At 34.9% G+C, this 15166-nt stretch overlaps 1 protein-coding gene across 1 annotated transcript; it reads right to left on the reverse strand.

Annotated features, from left to right (window-relative positions):
• Positions 1-702: 702 nt before the first annotated feature.
• LOC107004677 (sodium/proton antiporter 1) lies at positions 703-12742 on the reverse strand. Its single transcript, XM_015202975.2, has 10 exons — positions 12384-12742; positions 11283-11459; positions 11061-11189; positions 7393-7569; positions 6274-6380; positions 5081-5201; positions 2315-2376; positions 1913-2215; positions 1221-1515; positions 703-1140 (listed from the first exon to the last, which is right to left on the reverse strand). Exons 1-10 carry the CDS (start codon positions 12570-12572, stop codon positions 1021-1023), a joined length of 1680 nt encoding a protein of 559 aa, XP_015058461.1. The 5' UTR covers positions 12573-12742; the 3' UTR covers positions 703-1020.
• Between the last annotated feature and the right edge of the window lie 2424 nt (positions 12743-15166).

Genomic DNA, 15166 nt, shown 5'->3' on the forward strand with positions numbered 1-15166 from the left:
CATTATCTACCTAAATGTATTGTCCTAGTTAGCCTCCTTGAGACTTCAATTTCTTCTTTGGCAGCCCCATATGAAGTCCGTAAATGAAAATTGTGACATATTAAAGCGCTTGGGAACATTAGTCACTATTTTTACCCAAATATAGTTCCTACCCGTCCCCTAGCCTACATTACAACCTTCTTCAACTTCATATTATTACATTAGTGGAACATTACACTAAAGGCAAGCTTATAGTTCATCTTGTTTGCATGAGAATTCTTTTAGGAGAGTGAACAAAATTCTATTTTCGAGCCTTTCTATACTTTCCTTTCCCTTAACTTTTGAGGACAAAAGTCTTTTAGTAGTGGATGTTGTTATGATGTGTTTTTATTCATTTTACCCCTCAAGTTGAGTTCTCCAGTTCGGAGATTCTGTGCTGAAAGGGTTGACTTTGGTTAACTTTCTTGATAAATGGGCTTGAATAAGATTTTCATTAGCACCATTAACCCCAGAGTGTTGAGTTTGGTCTAATAGGATCTTAGTCCGGATCCTGCAGTTGTTGGGTAGTTTGCTTAGTGTAGACTTCTGTCAATATTTCATCAAGACGACTATGTTGGTTGGTCCGTCAATTCTTTTGAGTCCGGAATAACATTTCTGGTTGGGTAGCATGCTCGGATTGCATTCACTTGACTCAAAATAAATCTCGAGTGTCTGCTCCTGCTGTTATTATTTTGGGATCAAAGTTCTCTATGAAAGCCATTGTGATGATTTTGTTGTTCACAAGTAGTTTAGTGTAGGACAGCTCTGATGTTGGAGGTATTACTCCACAGTTACATTATTAAACTATTAGAATCAATAATTTACATTATGTGGCGCTTTAATCCCCAACCCAGGCCAACACACTGGTAGTTCTAAAGAGATTGATATATGGCATTTTCATCTCCACCACTAAAGGTTCTGGATTTGTGTTCATATGTTCTGGTCATTAACTTGAAGCAGAGAATACATAAACGATCAGATTTACTGATAGCTCTAAGGACATCAAGATCCATGAAGGAAAGGAATTTGAGCCAGAGCTGTAGGGAGTGAGATGTCGAGATTATGTACTGCAAGATACGAAGCAATACCGGCAGCATAACCAGCAAAAGCAAACCCACTAACCTGCAGAGATAAGAGTGACAAATATTGAAGCAGAAATGTTCAAAGTGGTGCATCAAAATAAAAGGCGGCAGCATATGTACCTTTCTCATATACCAAAAGAAGTCGACTTTTTCCATTCCCATAAATGCTACTCCAGCTGCTGAACCAATTACTAGCATGGATCCACCAGTACCGGCACAAAATGCTACTAGCTGCCAGAATTCGGAATCTTGGGGAAAGGAAGATAGGTCATACATTCCCATAGTGGCTGCAACCAGAGGAACATTGTCTATGATTGCTGACACAACCCCGATTGAGCTTGCAATGAGTTCAGTACTTGGTATATGGGCATCAAGGTAATTTGCCAATTCTCGCAGAATACCTGCTGCTTCCAGGCTATGGAAAAGATGTTAATATGCCAGAAAGACTAGTCATGTTATTTATCTAATTCAGATGTGCATGGATGATGGTTGATAATCACATAATGCATGAGCTAAATAGAGTAACGGATCCTACACCCATCATACCCGCAGAAGTAAAATAAGAACCACTTCCCATTTCCCCCAATTATTTCACTTATAGTGGTTACACTGTTAATCAAGACTAAGAAATGATATAATGCCAAATGATCTGGATGGCAAATTTTTGAACAGGGTTAATTCTCAACATCTGGTTTAAAATGATATTAGGGTTATGATGTATGAATCTATTCTATCAAGAAAAGAGTTCTGCATGAACTTTTTGATTGCCATGCTGCTGTAAGTATTATAAAGCCCAAAGGATTCTGCAATACCTGCTAACGGACAATAGGATTCCAAGGAAGAAAAGAGCTCCTTGAGTGTCAATGCGTGATAAAGCCTGTGGTACTTTCAGCCGCTGTCTTTCAGATTCTCCATAGTGGATCGCATCTGTGATTATCCAAAGAACTCCCAGTCCAAGCAGCATACCCATGTACGGTGGTAGACCAGTCAAGGCCTTGAAAACTGGTACAAACACTAAAGCCCCAAGTCCAACTGCGAAAACTAGCTGTCCTCGAGGAGCCATCTGTTCGGATGCCAGAACCTCAGCGGAGTTTTGTCCTTTCCCATTCACTTCACTGAACACAAATAATTTCTAATATAGTTTCATCTCCACTCTATTTCTTAAAATATTTCCGAAATTCAAGAAGCTCTTCAGGTCTATACTAGAAATATACCTTGTAAGGGACAGCAGAGCCAAAGGAACAGCTAGAGAAACAACTGACGGTAAAAATAAATCCTGCGAAAAGATAAAGTGCATTGCACTGTTACCAGAACTGGAATAGAGACTTCAGTTGGCAACTGAAGTAAAGAGTTCTTAAGTGAAGACTATTATACAGGTTTAGACATGATCTGGCAGGTTCTAATTTACCAAATATAACCAAGTGAAAAATGCTTTTTTAAATGAATATGCACGGTGGATAGAACCAGTGACAGCACTGAAATAAACCATCCTCCATCACAGAAAAGTTGCATATTTCTTTCCATCATCCATACTTTATTCCATAATAAGTGCAGTTTGAGAGAATGCAGACTGAGCTGTAAGATTCTTTCATTCATTTCAGCACTACCTTCATCCATAGTCTCAAATATATATTCATTCAAACTTAAATGTGAATTCCTCAATATAATATGCGGTTACAGAATGCATCTAAGCCAATGCAAACATGTTTTCAGGCTTGTGTACGATTCAAAATGACATCAACAATGCTATGAATATCATTGCATTTAGACTAATCATCTTCAAATACTGGAAGCTATACGAAATGACAACCATCCAGTGCTTATTTGATAATAATTCTCTCCCTTCCTCCCTAAAGATTGTTTCCTTCATTATAACACAAGGAAAGATGTACATATATCATATATCATATATTATTATAAGTGGGAAGATTTTAAGTTCAAAGTTGAATTACGAAAATACCCTTCACTTATTTTTTTAATTAAAATCTTTTAAAGTTAAAATCAATAATTACAATGGTTAGATGTTACAACTTATCATTTTCTACTCCTTAATGACTTAAATTGTTATTTTTTTATTATATTAGATAACTGTTCCATCAAATAAACCCAAAAACCGCTAATATCTTCAGTTTAACAAAACTCAACTTCTTGTAGTCAAGCCATACAATGTTTCTTTTTTTCATTGTGAGCAACTAAGTAGTTGAAAAGGGGGGCAATAGCCAAAAAAAAAAATGAAAAAGGGAAGTGACATAATAATTTAAAATTTTTTGTTAAATCACATTTAAATTGCACGTAATTATCTTTTTATTAATTATTGTGCTAATAAATGAAAAAATAATGAAGCTTTATAATAACTTATAAATATACAATGAAGAGCCCAAAGGAGGAGTTAATACCAACCGTTTGGATTCAACCATCTCTTGCCTACCACCAGTGTTGTGAAAGGCGATCGCCTCGTCGCCAATGGCAAGAGGGGAGAGGAGGCGATCTTTCATCGCCTTTTAGCTTTGTGGCGATGCGATCTTCAAAAGGCGACTGCATGACGATAAAAGGCGAGAGGGAAGAGGATAGAATTGCGTCGCCTTTTGTATTTTCTTAAAAAAGGCAACTAATGTAGGGTTTGTTAAAAGGTAATTTTAGGGTTTTCGACTAGACTCCTCCATACTAGCCAGTCTTTTTCGGTGAGTCCAAAGTCTAACCAATACGTATTTCTTCTTTTCTTCTTCAGATTTCTTCTTCCTCTGTTCTTTTTCCTTCTTCTACAGACTTTATAGTCACTTCTACCTTTGTTTTGACTTTTGTTCTGTTTTTTTCTCATTCAAGTTCTAGACTTTTAGTATATACTATCTGTTTTTTTATTTTGAATTGAAAAAATTGCTAATATGTTACTGTTTGATTATTTACATATACAATTTAATTTTTTGGTATCAAATGGTGCCGCACTTCAAAAAGGCGAGCGCCTTGCCGCTCGTCTCGCCTTGTGGCGAGGCAGACCCTTGCCGCCTTTTATCGCCTTTCGCCGTCCAAAACACTGCCTACCACGAAATTTCGTATAAATATGCATATATTTATTGAGATTAAAGATTTTTTTTTGTTCTTCCCTAATTGGTTTATGTTATTATTATTCATTTCAGATTGTATAAGTTCTCAAATTGAAACAACAAATATCATTTTCACCAAACTTTTTCTTTCTTCATTTATTTATTATGAATATTTAATTTACTTTAAATATTCACATTCATGAATTATATATAATTACCTATCAATTAATATCTTGATATTACATGCTTTTAATAATCATAACCTCCAAATGTTTAATTTGAAACTTAATAATATCTTTTGGATTTTCTGCACTTTTATCTATATAAACTCATATATTTTTTTTGTTTTATGAGACCCCCACCAAAATTATCCTTTGTCATTATATTATCAAACTAGTGAAGCACTTATATTTAATTTTGTAATATTTGATTCATTCTTTAGTTTTACTCAATGAAGAAGGCTCTACAATTTTGATTGGTTATGAAAGTCACCGGCAAAAATTTCAAAAAAATATGTATTGATTTTGTATATTGTTTTACCTCTATTTTGTTATGATTAAAGTTTAAGAAAGGATGTGTATGTTGTATATTTTTTCTTCTCTATTCATTTTCTGTGTTTTCTCTATATATATTAGACTTCTTTAATTTAATTTTCTTGAATTTTTTTTTCGTAAGTCTGTACTTTTTTGGGGCTCTGTTAGCCATTTGTGACATAATTGAAAATTTGCTAACTACTAAACAAAGTTCAAAGTTTGTAAATGTTGTTTTTGTCCCCCTTTTTAATTTTTTTTTTTTTTTTGTAATTGTTGTTTTATTACTAATCATATATACTTAATCGTTGTAATGGATCTATAAAAACTTGCATGGGTCACACGTGCAACGCACGTACTCAGAAACTAGTAAATAAATAGAAACAATGAGATAAAAAAATTCAAAAACCTTCATCGTTGGTAACGTGGATACTTGGCCGTGTATCCAGAGCATTGTAGTTGTAACATCACCTATGGGAGTCCATGCTCCACCGGCATTTGCTGCTATAACAACAACAGCGCCAAGAAGCCTGGGAACAAATAATTAACAGATTATATACTTCACAATAAATACAACAGAGCCTTCAGAAAAAGGATACCGAGCAAGAAACAGGTAGTCTAGGAGAAAGATAAAGTAATTTATTGTTTTTGATGACCATGGTGTCTGGGCCAACTTTCACCCGCGACTTATTCCACGGGATACGTGCCCCCTCCCACCAGCAACAGGTTCCAGGAACTACATTCACCAAGGCTAGGTCAGTCGGAAGAATCACCTAGAGTTTTTGTCTCTAGCTGAGATTTGAACCTGAAACCTCATGGCTCTCAACCACTTCACTGACCACTAGGCCACACACTTGGGTGCACAAAGTAATTAGAAATTGTCAATATTTGTCTCAGGAAAAGTTTCTCAGGCCTATCCCTAGATATTAAGTTTTACAGTATAAGGAGCAGGGATATCCACAATCTGCAAACTTTGAAGATTGTTAATTTGAAAACCAGATTCAACTGTTAAGGCTGAACAAACAAAAGCTAGAAAAGGTTCAGAATTCTGGAAAATAACTCAAAATGAATAATGTAGTCTGAGATACAAGAGAGTCTAGTCTATACTTGCACAGAAACACAACCATGATGATTTGCTAAAAGATAAGCGTAAAGTTCTAGAAGATACTTATTGATATAGCTAGGGTGAAGTTACTTAATGCATTTAAACATCGCATCACCATACGACCATTCACTGCCTTATTAAATCAAAAATTTAACTCAAGTGATTCTCATTTTAAAAAATTCCCACAATTGTAATACAAGAACCTTGAGCTACTCCAAAGTTGCATCCTGAAAGCATCTGGGCTTGTCATTTCTCTTATAGACATCTAACTTCTTTTTTTTGATAATGTATAGACATCTAACTTGCTTACATATGTACATCCCTTGTTCTTTCTGATCTTCTCTCGAGTTCGAATATCAATACCTCTTGAGACTTATGGAAATCAAGATTGATGCTCCGAGATCAAATAACTTTAGACCAAATATGAGAGTAAATCATAATATCTTTGCTCCTACTAGAAGGTTGAACAGATGAGGCTCAAAGCTGCTGACACTTACTTTCGGTATTCTGAAGGTGGTGCCAGTTTCCTCAGTAAGGAGACCATCACAATTGTAGAAGTCAGATTGTCAAGGATTGAACTGAGGAAGAAAGTCACAAAACCTACCTGAAATTACCATAACTTTAGAAAGTTAATGACAATTACAGGAAACAAGCAGCAAACAAAATGTTGAATCAGTCTTGACTCAGTTAAATCATATTTTTTTTTTGAACGAAAGACTAATGTGGTAAATCATATTATTGGCTAGCCACCTTCTGTGTATAAATCATCTATGTATGTCATGTCCTTCACCTAGTGAAGGTAATCATACCACCCCCATCTGCTGCGCATTATAAGATCCTACAATATCTAGGAGGAAAATCAAATTAAATTCAAAATAGTTACAACGTAGACTACTAAGGATCATCAACTAAAAGCAAACCCGCTTTGATATAACTAAGCATCTGCATATCAAGTAAAAAATATACAGCTACTTTGAGAAATTGTCAATTCTTAAAATAAATGAATCTAAGATTTCTATGTATCCTAGCATGGACAATTCCGGCCCAAGAACATGTATTTCATAAAAAATATTATGATTGAAAGGACATTAGAAGCCAATATATGTGAAATACGTACAACAAAGACTATTAAGAGCCATCAATTAATAGCAACCCCTCTCTGACAGAACTGTGAATCTCTCCATTGAAGAAAAAAAATGAGCAGTTCTTACTTTGACAAATTGTCAATTCCTAAGAGATGACTTTTCCAACAGAAGAAAACTTTGGATGCCTTGCATTCTAGCATGCATTTCACAAAAGAGTACAACAACTGAATATGCTGGAACGAAACATGGGGCTTAATAGGTTGCTAAATCGGTAGGTAACTTGGTCCTTCCATTATTATCCACTTGTATTATTCCTTACTCTGACATTCTTAGATTTACTTATTTTGAATTGTATATATGCATTTTCAATTAAGTAACATATTTCATGCAAAATCAGACCACTATCTGTTTTTGTTAGACCAAAAGCAAGATATTACAGAATCGTCTATATTCATAGAGAAAAATAAATAACTGCTTAACTAAACAGAACCGAGAGTAATTTGAAAGAGGAAAGGTTATTGAATCACTAACCACCCAAAGCAGAGTTATTGGCTTGCGAGTAGTGATGTTGTCTGTAACCAGCTTAAATCCCTGATGAGCATCAACTATCTCAACAATGGTCATCGCACCAAGCAAAAAGAACACTATTTCACTAACTTCAGCAGTCGCATGTGACAACTGGGTAAGAGCTATGTCATTTGAAGGGGCCTGCCAAGGACATACAAGACTGTAAAACACCACAAGTATGGAGATTAAAAAGCCCTCTTGTCTCTGAATTCTATTATTTTTAACAAGAAAACCATCCTAGAGCTTGTCTAAATGGCCGTTCAATATCCAAGTATTATCTTATTTCATGTATGTTCGCAAAATTTGCTCACATGTACAGCTGCTTTCAACTATGGTAATGAAGAGTTCACAAATTTCATATAGAACCCTTGCACCACATTATAAGGGTGTGTACAAAAGCATTCATTCAATGCTATCATGTGAATGATTTGAGAAGCAGCTTAGCACAATGATGTTTGCAGTCATATAACTCCTGCCAAAACTGCAACTAACTAAAGTGTAAAGAGCATAGCCCGAGTACAGGAAATAATTTCCAATACAATTGCAAGAATATAGAACGACCTTCATAGTTGTTTTGAGATTTTTGTGTGTTTTCCCTGTTTTACCTGCTTCCCGTAGCTTCTATGATATTTATGGTCTGCAGGGATGGGTGGCATGGTTCTTGAGGTGATTGGACGGGTTTGGATGAGTTTTTTATTGTTGAGGTCTGAAAGTTGCAATGTTTACCAAAGTCAACATTTGTAGAAGATGAGCTCGAACGAAATTTTGACGGTTCCGTTAAGCCAGGATGGTGATTTTTCAATTAGTTGGATCATTGATTCAGATCACGAGGCCTTCGGATGTGATTTGGGCCATCGATTGGGAAGTTGTAAATTTTGTAATTAAGAGTTCACCTCAATCAACATTTGGTCAAGATTACCTCGGATCAGTGTTTTGATGGTTCCAACAGGCTTGAAATGTCGTTTTCAATCTAGTAGCATATTTGGTATGTCTTCACGGGATTCAAATGAATTTCTAGGGTTCAGTCAGGAACTGTAGACTCAATGCATGGTTGTTGGTTTTCTGATTTTTTGGTGCTAGTAATTTGAAAATGATGGTTATCGCGATCACAATGGAGGGCCTGCGATTCCAAAGAGCATTTTGGTCGAGTCCAAGTAGTTTTTGTTCTTCATGTCTATGAAGAAAGCATCACAATCATGATCAGGAGGGACCTGTCGCGTTCGCGAAGAGGAAGTGCACCTGGCCAAATTTAAAAGTCCATTTTCGAATATAAACCCCATAACTCACTACTGGGAGCTTGAAATCACACGATTCATCATGGGATTTTCAAAATTTCGTCATTGGGTATATTTCCAAGCCATTCTTTATTATTTGTCACTAATTATTTATTGATTTTTTACCTTTAAATCAATGTTTTAGTTTTTTAGATTGATGAAAAAGGTGATTTCAAGTTTAAGTTACAAAATCATATTTTGGTGATTTGAAGGTCGATTAGAGCTCAGGTTTTGATGAAATTTGATATCTAAGTTCCTTACGTTATGGTAACATGATTTTCAAGGAAAATTTTATATTCTCTTATGGGCTCGCAGTTGACTCTTTTTATGCAAAATATAAGTATAGCAATATGGGTGCTATAGACTTGTCTACTTATGCATATTATGTATTTGACCAGATTGAAATTTTTCGGAGGCTTTGAAAAAGGCAAGCCGCAATTTGAACTTTTTCGGGTTCGATTTAAGGCAAGTGGAGGGTTTCTAGGACTCTTTATCAAGTGTTAGGGTATTGTTGATTGTGTACATGGGTAATGGGTAATGAGGTCCTGTATAAATGAGATAACAAGCCTTTATGTCTGGTGTCATGTTATAGGTTTATGTGATTATTTGACTTGTTCGGGTAGATTTCTTGCTTTGGTAGCATGCTTTACATGTTTGGTGACTTGTTTCGGTGCATAACATGCTTGTTGATAATTTTACTCTCCTTTAAGCATTTGGAGTCGGATTATGATAATATTTTGTGATGATTGTAGTTCTAGCTGTATCATTGGGTTGAACTAAGAGGTTTATATGGGCCGGGAGATTGAAATGGCAAGCTTGAAATGATAGTGGAATTGAGTTACTCTAAAGGATTATTGCCTGTCAGTGCGTCTTTGTTGTTTGGCATAAATATTACGCACCTGCATTAAGCCTTATATTTCATTGGATTGGAGTCGAAGTTGCATGCCTGCACATTATATATTATATATTGATTGGAGTTGCACGCCTGCACATTATATATGTTTATGGATCATAATTGCACACTTGCACACAATATTGTATATGTATGAGTACCGTCCCTGCCCAATATATGGACCTCACGAGTCCCCCAAGGACCCGACTGTCCGACGGAGGAAGCAGGTGTATACATAGCACGTGCATTGGTATCATTCATTACTAATATAGAAATTTTCTAAGTTGCTTTGCGGGATACGGGTGCGGATCTAGAGGTGGGATCCTTCATGATCTAATTTTTAAGATAAGGGGATTTGGATACCAGTGCAGGGATTCACCTAAAAATAGAGGTATTAAGATTTAAGCCTAAATTATGAGATATTTTATGGAGAACCTGACAAGAATTTTGGAAGAGATCAAAGGAAAAGGAGTGACATAGAAATTTCTATAAGACATGTATTCATTTTTCTTCAATTTCATCTTTGCTTTTGTATTGATTATAGAAATTATTAAAACTGCCCTGACTTTCCCCACCGATTTTGGTCAAAGTACCCAAAATTGGTTGACCAAATCGGCCATGGATCTCACACCCATGTTGTGTCGACACGGGTGCGGCACCAAATGTGAAGAGTCCGAGCAACTTAGGAAATTTCTATATACAAGCTATCCCATTTTCTTTAATTTCAACCTGGCTTTTGTTTTGATTACATAGATCATCGTATCTTTCCAAAACTTTTTCCGTCGATTTTGGTCAAAATATTCAAAATTGGTTGACCAAATCCAGTAGGTATCCCACATCCACACACACGTTGTGTAGATACGGGTGCGGCACTGAAAGTGAAGAGTCCGAGCAACTTAGGAAATACCTACGTATGTTGAAACATGAAAACATCTATTATTTGGGTGGGGCCACATCAGATGTTGAGTGGTATAGTTGTTGGAAAGTTCAAAACTAGCCCCCTTCAACTTTTAAGATGCAATATACTAAGATTTAAAAAAAATGGACTCTTTCAATCTAAATTTGTGATCACTTAAATAGGAGCCGCATTTGAATGAATTAGTAGATGCACCGGACCTTCCCATTTCAAGCATAAATTTTGCTTTATTTCTAATAGGAAGTAGGGGGAGCTCCACAGAGCATACAAGATAAGAAGTAGTATTCGTACTAAAGCAGCAGTTTAATTCAAAAATGGCTCACAATATAGCAATAGTAAAACTAGCATGAAGATCAACAAAACAACAATATAAATTCAAAAGAACTTTCACTGGATGCAAGTTGTCATAAAGAGCATTGAAGTGTTAAAAGTAGGTGTAAGAAGTATGCTTTTGAAGACTGACAAACCTTCCAATTACATATCCAGCTACTTTCACTATCAAACATTCAATAATCGACGTAGTGTAAAGGAAAGTAAACTCACGCCTTACCCCAATGCTTCGAATGACCCATAAACTCACGGCCATCAGAAGTCCTACTCCACTTTTGTTGAATGCAAGGGACTCTTCAAATATGATGCCCATATATCCTACTCCAAACAACAACGCCATTGCAATATCCTGAAGCATGAGATTTGATCAAGCCAATTAAATTTATGGTAAATCAATTCACTAGTATGCCTGAAATAAAAATATCAGGCTCCAGTAGAACACCTGATTTGCAGCCACCCATGATTGATTTATTGCTATTGTACCAGTGACAGCCGCAGAAAGAATGGCAAAGGCCTTCAGGAAATCTGTCTTTGGTTGGTAAGTAGCTTCAAATTCTTGTGAGCTTGTTTCATCAACTGAGCACAAAGGATCACATGTTCCCGATGATGTTGTTAGTTCCTGAAGCAAACTTAACTCTTAGTAAATTAAGTACGAGCCACTGCACTTCCTTTCATTTCCTTTTGTCTTATTTAACCATCATAATTAGGGCCGTAACTATTATGCACACCATCGCTGATGGAATAATGCAAAGATAGGCTGTCCATCTATATTTTGGAACTGAACCTGAGACAGCCTACTTTCAAGGTGAAGCTATTGAGTTCATAAAATGCATTAGGTCCTGTCCAGATGTAGAGAATATTGAAAGTGAACCTAAGAACTTACTCTTGAGGCCTCAACGTTAACTCCTATTAAGCTCATCATATGATATAGTCCTGAGACCAAAAGTTCAATTAAGCTAGTAATATACTAACCTGACGAATCTAAATCCTCTAAATGACAAGCTCTTGTAGAAACTAAAATCACGTTATTGACTAAGAAAGATAAATACACAATAAAGAATGATGCTCCATACTGAAAATACAAAAAATAGATAACCAATGAGATAGAGACTAAAAGAATCATGCATGATGTATCAAAATCAGATAAGGAAATCAAAGAAAGAGCTTGCACTCCCGAAAATGTATAATCTTAACCCTTCTAAATCCCTCTTGTTCCAAAGACACCCTTAGTATTTCAGATCAACTGCTTCATTACCAACAACAACCACCGCGTCACAATCTCAATTTAGTTGGAATCAAATAAATTATTCATTAGTATCCAAGTATTTCAGATCAAGTGCTTCATTACCAATAACAACAACCGCGCCACAATCTCAATCTAGTTGCAATCAAATAAATTATTCATTAATATTCAATTAAGGCCCATTTCATTCGAATACTAAATAAGGAATTTCTGAGCTATTCAACTCCAACATCAAATAATCAATATCCATGGTAAAATAGTATAATACAACAAATCTCCTCGGTATACAAAATACTTTACCTCAAGCTGCCGCTCCGACTTTTCTCTGGCTTTGTCTTCAGCTTTGGCCAGGATGCAATTGCGGTATCTGGGTCCATTTCTGAATTTTGGAAAAACAGTCTGAGGCAAAACAAGTTCAATTGGGCGATTCTTGAAATGAGTCTGATAAGGAAAAAGGCACTGGCTTTTGATTGCAAGAAACATAGACATTTTCCTATTGGAGAGGAAGACAATGGAACAAATTGGATCAGTCTACTATGGAATACTGGAAAACTGAATTATCCTCAACAAAATTCAAAAAGTAGCACAAGGGAATTCCATTATTAGAGAAAAAAAAGCAAAGATAAGGAGCACTGCTGGACCCAGAATGTTGTATAACATGTTCAAAGAGATATTTATTTTTTATATTTAAAAAAAATTACGCCCCTTTTTTATGATAGATGTAATTTTTAAAAAGTAAGAATAATTCCACAACCTCCCCTTAGGTTTGACCTCCTAACATTACATTTATCTTCCCTATTTTGATGTTTTTATAACAAAACTCTTAATAAATGTATATTAATATATATAAATCGTTATAATCCGACTAAGTTACCCTTCTAATGCATTTTTTATTCAATTCGATTTTATAAATAATGAATATTGAAAATTCTCAGTTGATAATCGACCTTATTAAAAACAAAGAAAAAAACAAAAGAATTGCTAGCTTCTCTATCGTATCCATAAAAAAATAATTGCAACATTTTTTGTTCTAAATTTTCTATTTTTATGAGCTACTATAAATAGTGAAATTTTATCGATAAATTCATACTAAAATTTGGATAAACTTAAATTCATGATATATTGATCAAGTCGAATTAATATTTAAGTCAAAATTATATGACCTAAATAAAGTCCAGATTACATTTGGGTCAATTCATTAAGTTGACAAGACGAGTTCAATTCATGCTCTTCAAGCCCAAGATCCTTTAAAATTACTTGAAGACCAAAATACACCCAAAACCCTAGCTTACAACTATATAAAGGGGTCTTCATAAGATCACAAGGGGAAGATGAAAAGAAGAACACACAAAAATACATAAAGAATCCTCCCTCTTCAGTGGTGATATGCAAGTCTTCGTCTCCAAGTGTTGAGTCGCAAGTATTTCATCAAATAAAAAACAAAGTAAAGCTCTTGAGTTGACAATTGTGAAGGAAAGGATTAGGAATTACATCTTTTTTCTTAAGATTTCATAAAGATTGTAACATTTGCACAAATTCGAATATAAATATTACTGTTTGCTTGCTATCTTCCTTCCTTGATTGTTAGGAACCAACCCAAATCTAGTAGCAACCTGCTACAACTACGGATTATTAAGTACTGTATATACAATAACGGGAGACGAGATATCAAAGATACCGGAATTATATAAAGCCTTTTTACAATATAAGAGAGTAACCAAAGGTACTCTTTTCTATATAAAATTTTATGCAGCTACGGCAGAAATATTATATGACGAAGTCAAAACTACAATCCAAGTTATAAAGATTGGATTAACAAGGGAAATGATAATCCCTGAAAAGATAGATATCCAGGAAGAAATACAAAAAGTAGACATTCCAGAATTCTATGCAAACAAAAGGACTATCGGAATAGCTACCATATTAAACGAGCTAACAAATAATTATTTGAACGAAAATGCAATATGGATATATTACAACAGAGATCAGACAATTATTTATTCGAACTGCAGAGATATACGAGAAGCAGATATGGAAGATTTAAGGCAGTGGATACTAAGTCTACTCAGACCAGAAACTTTGCCTACAACAAGAGCTATACGAAAAAATTTCATTTCTTCCAATCTAATGACAAGATACTGTAAATTGATTGGACAAAAATATCCAGATCACCTATGTTCAAAATGTGAAGGAGAAGACAATTATGTGCCAGACGTCCAACTAGAATAAAAGATGTGAAGAACAAGATATTGGAAAGAAAGAAAGAAGAAAGAGACATAAAGATATATGTACAAATTAGGTCATAGTCATTGTCGGCCATTTGGCCAAAGTTTATTTTGTTTTCTTGTAAAAAGTCGTAAAGTTAATAGTGTCAGTATGTCTTTATCGTAAATAGTAAGAGTCAAGTAACTGTGTAAATAGTAAGAGTCAAGTTACTATGTAAATAGTAAAGGCCAATTGTCTTTTAATAAAGATGAAAGGTCATTATGTATGTCTATATAAGGGGCATTTGCCTTCATAAATAAAACACACCTCTTCCACTACTCTCTTCTCTCTCTTTACACTCTTCCACCCCACATTGGTATCAGAGCTAGATAAATTAAATAATTATGGAAAACAAATCAACTATGCCAGATGATCTACAAGAACAGGTATACCATTTTATATTCATGAGTAGCTAAATTAGTTTATTCCTGAAGATCTCTTGTTAATTATAATTGTTTATCATGTTTGAATAATGTTCTAATAACCATCTTTAGCAAGTTTGCTACAGAAATATTCTTGAAAAAAGTATGCCCAGACTATGCCATCCTAAGGTTGAAACCGGTAGGCAGAGAAAGGCCGTTTAAGGGGAGTAAACAAAGTTGAAGGCGCTGTTAGGGTAACTAATCAAAGAAGAAAGCTGTAGTAGTGACCAGACGAGATGATTATTAAATCATTATTTTTGCATAATAAGCAAGTATAATTTATTAAGAGGTTGGAAGGAATAAAATTTTAGTGAAAAATGAAAATAATAAAAATGGAAACATACCTATTAAACGATGATGTCAATTATAAGATATTACTACTCTATATACTAAAAA

Source organism: Solanum pennellii, chromosome 11 (assembly GCF_001406875.1).
Source record: "Solanum pennellii chromosome 11, SPENNV200".
Lineage (NCBI taxonomy): Eukaryota > Viridiplantae > Streptophyta > Magnoliopsida > Solanales > Solanaceae > Solanum > Solanum pennellii.

Bases quoted from the DNA above. Each gene is read 5' to 3' on its own strand.
- LOC107004677 (XM_015202975.2), bottom strand. From the start codon at position 12,572: ATGTCTATGTTTCTTGCAATCAAAAGCCAGTGCCTTTTTCCTTATCAG. The intron at 11,190-11,282 runs GTGTTCTACTGG...CTCATGCTTCAG, and splicing joins CATGGGTGGCTGCAAATCAG to GATATTGCAATGGCGTTGTT. The intron at 7,570-11,060 runs GTAAGGCGTGAG...TGTCCTTGGCAG, and splicing joins GGGTCATTCGAAGCATTGGG to GCCCCTTCAAATGACATAGC.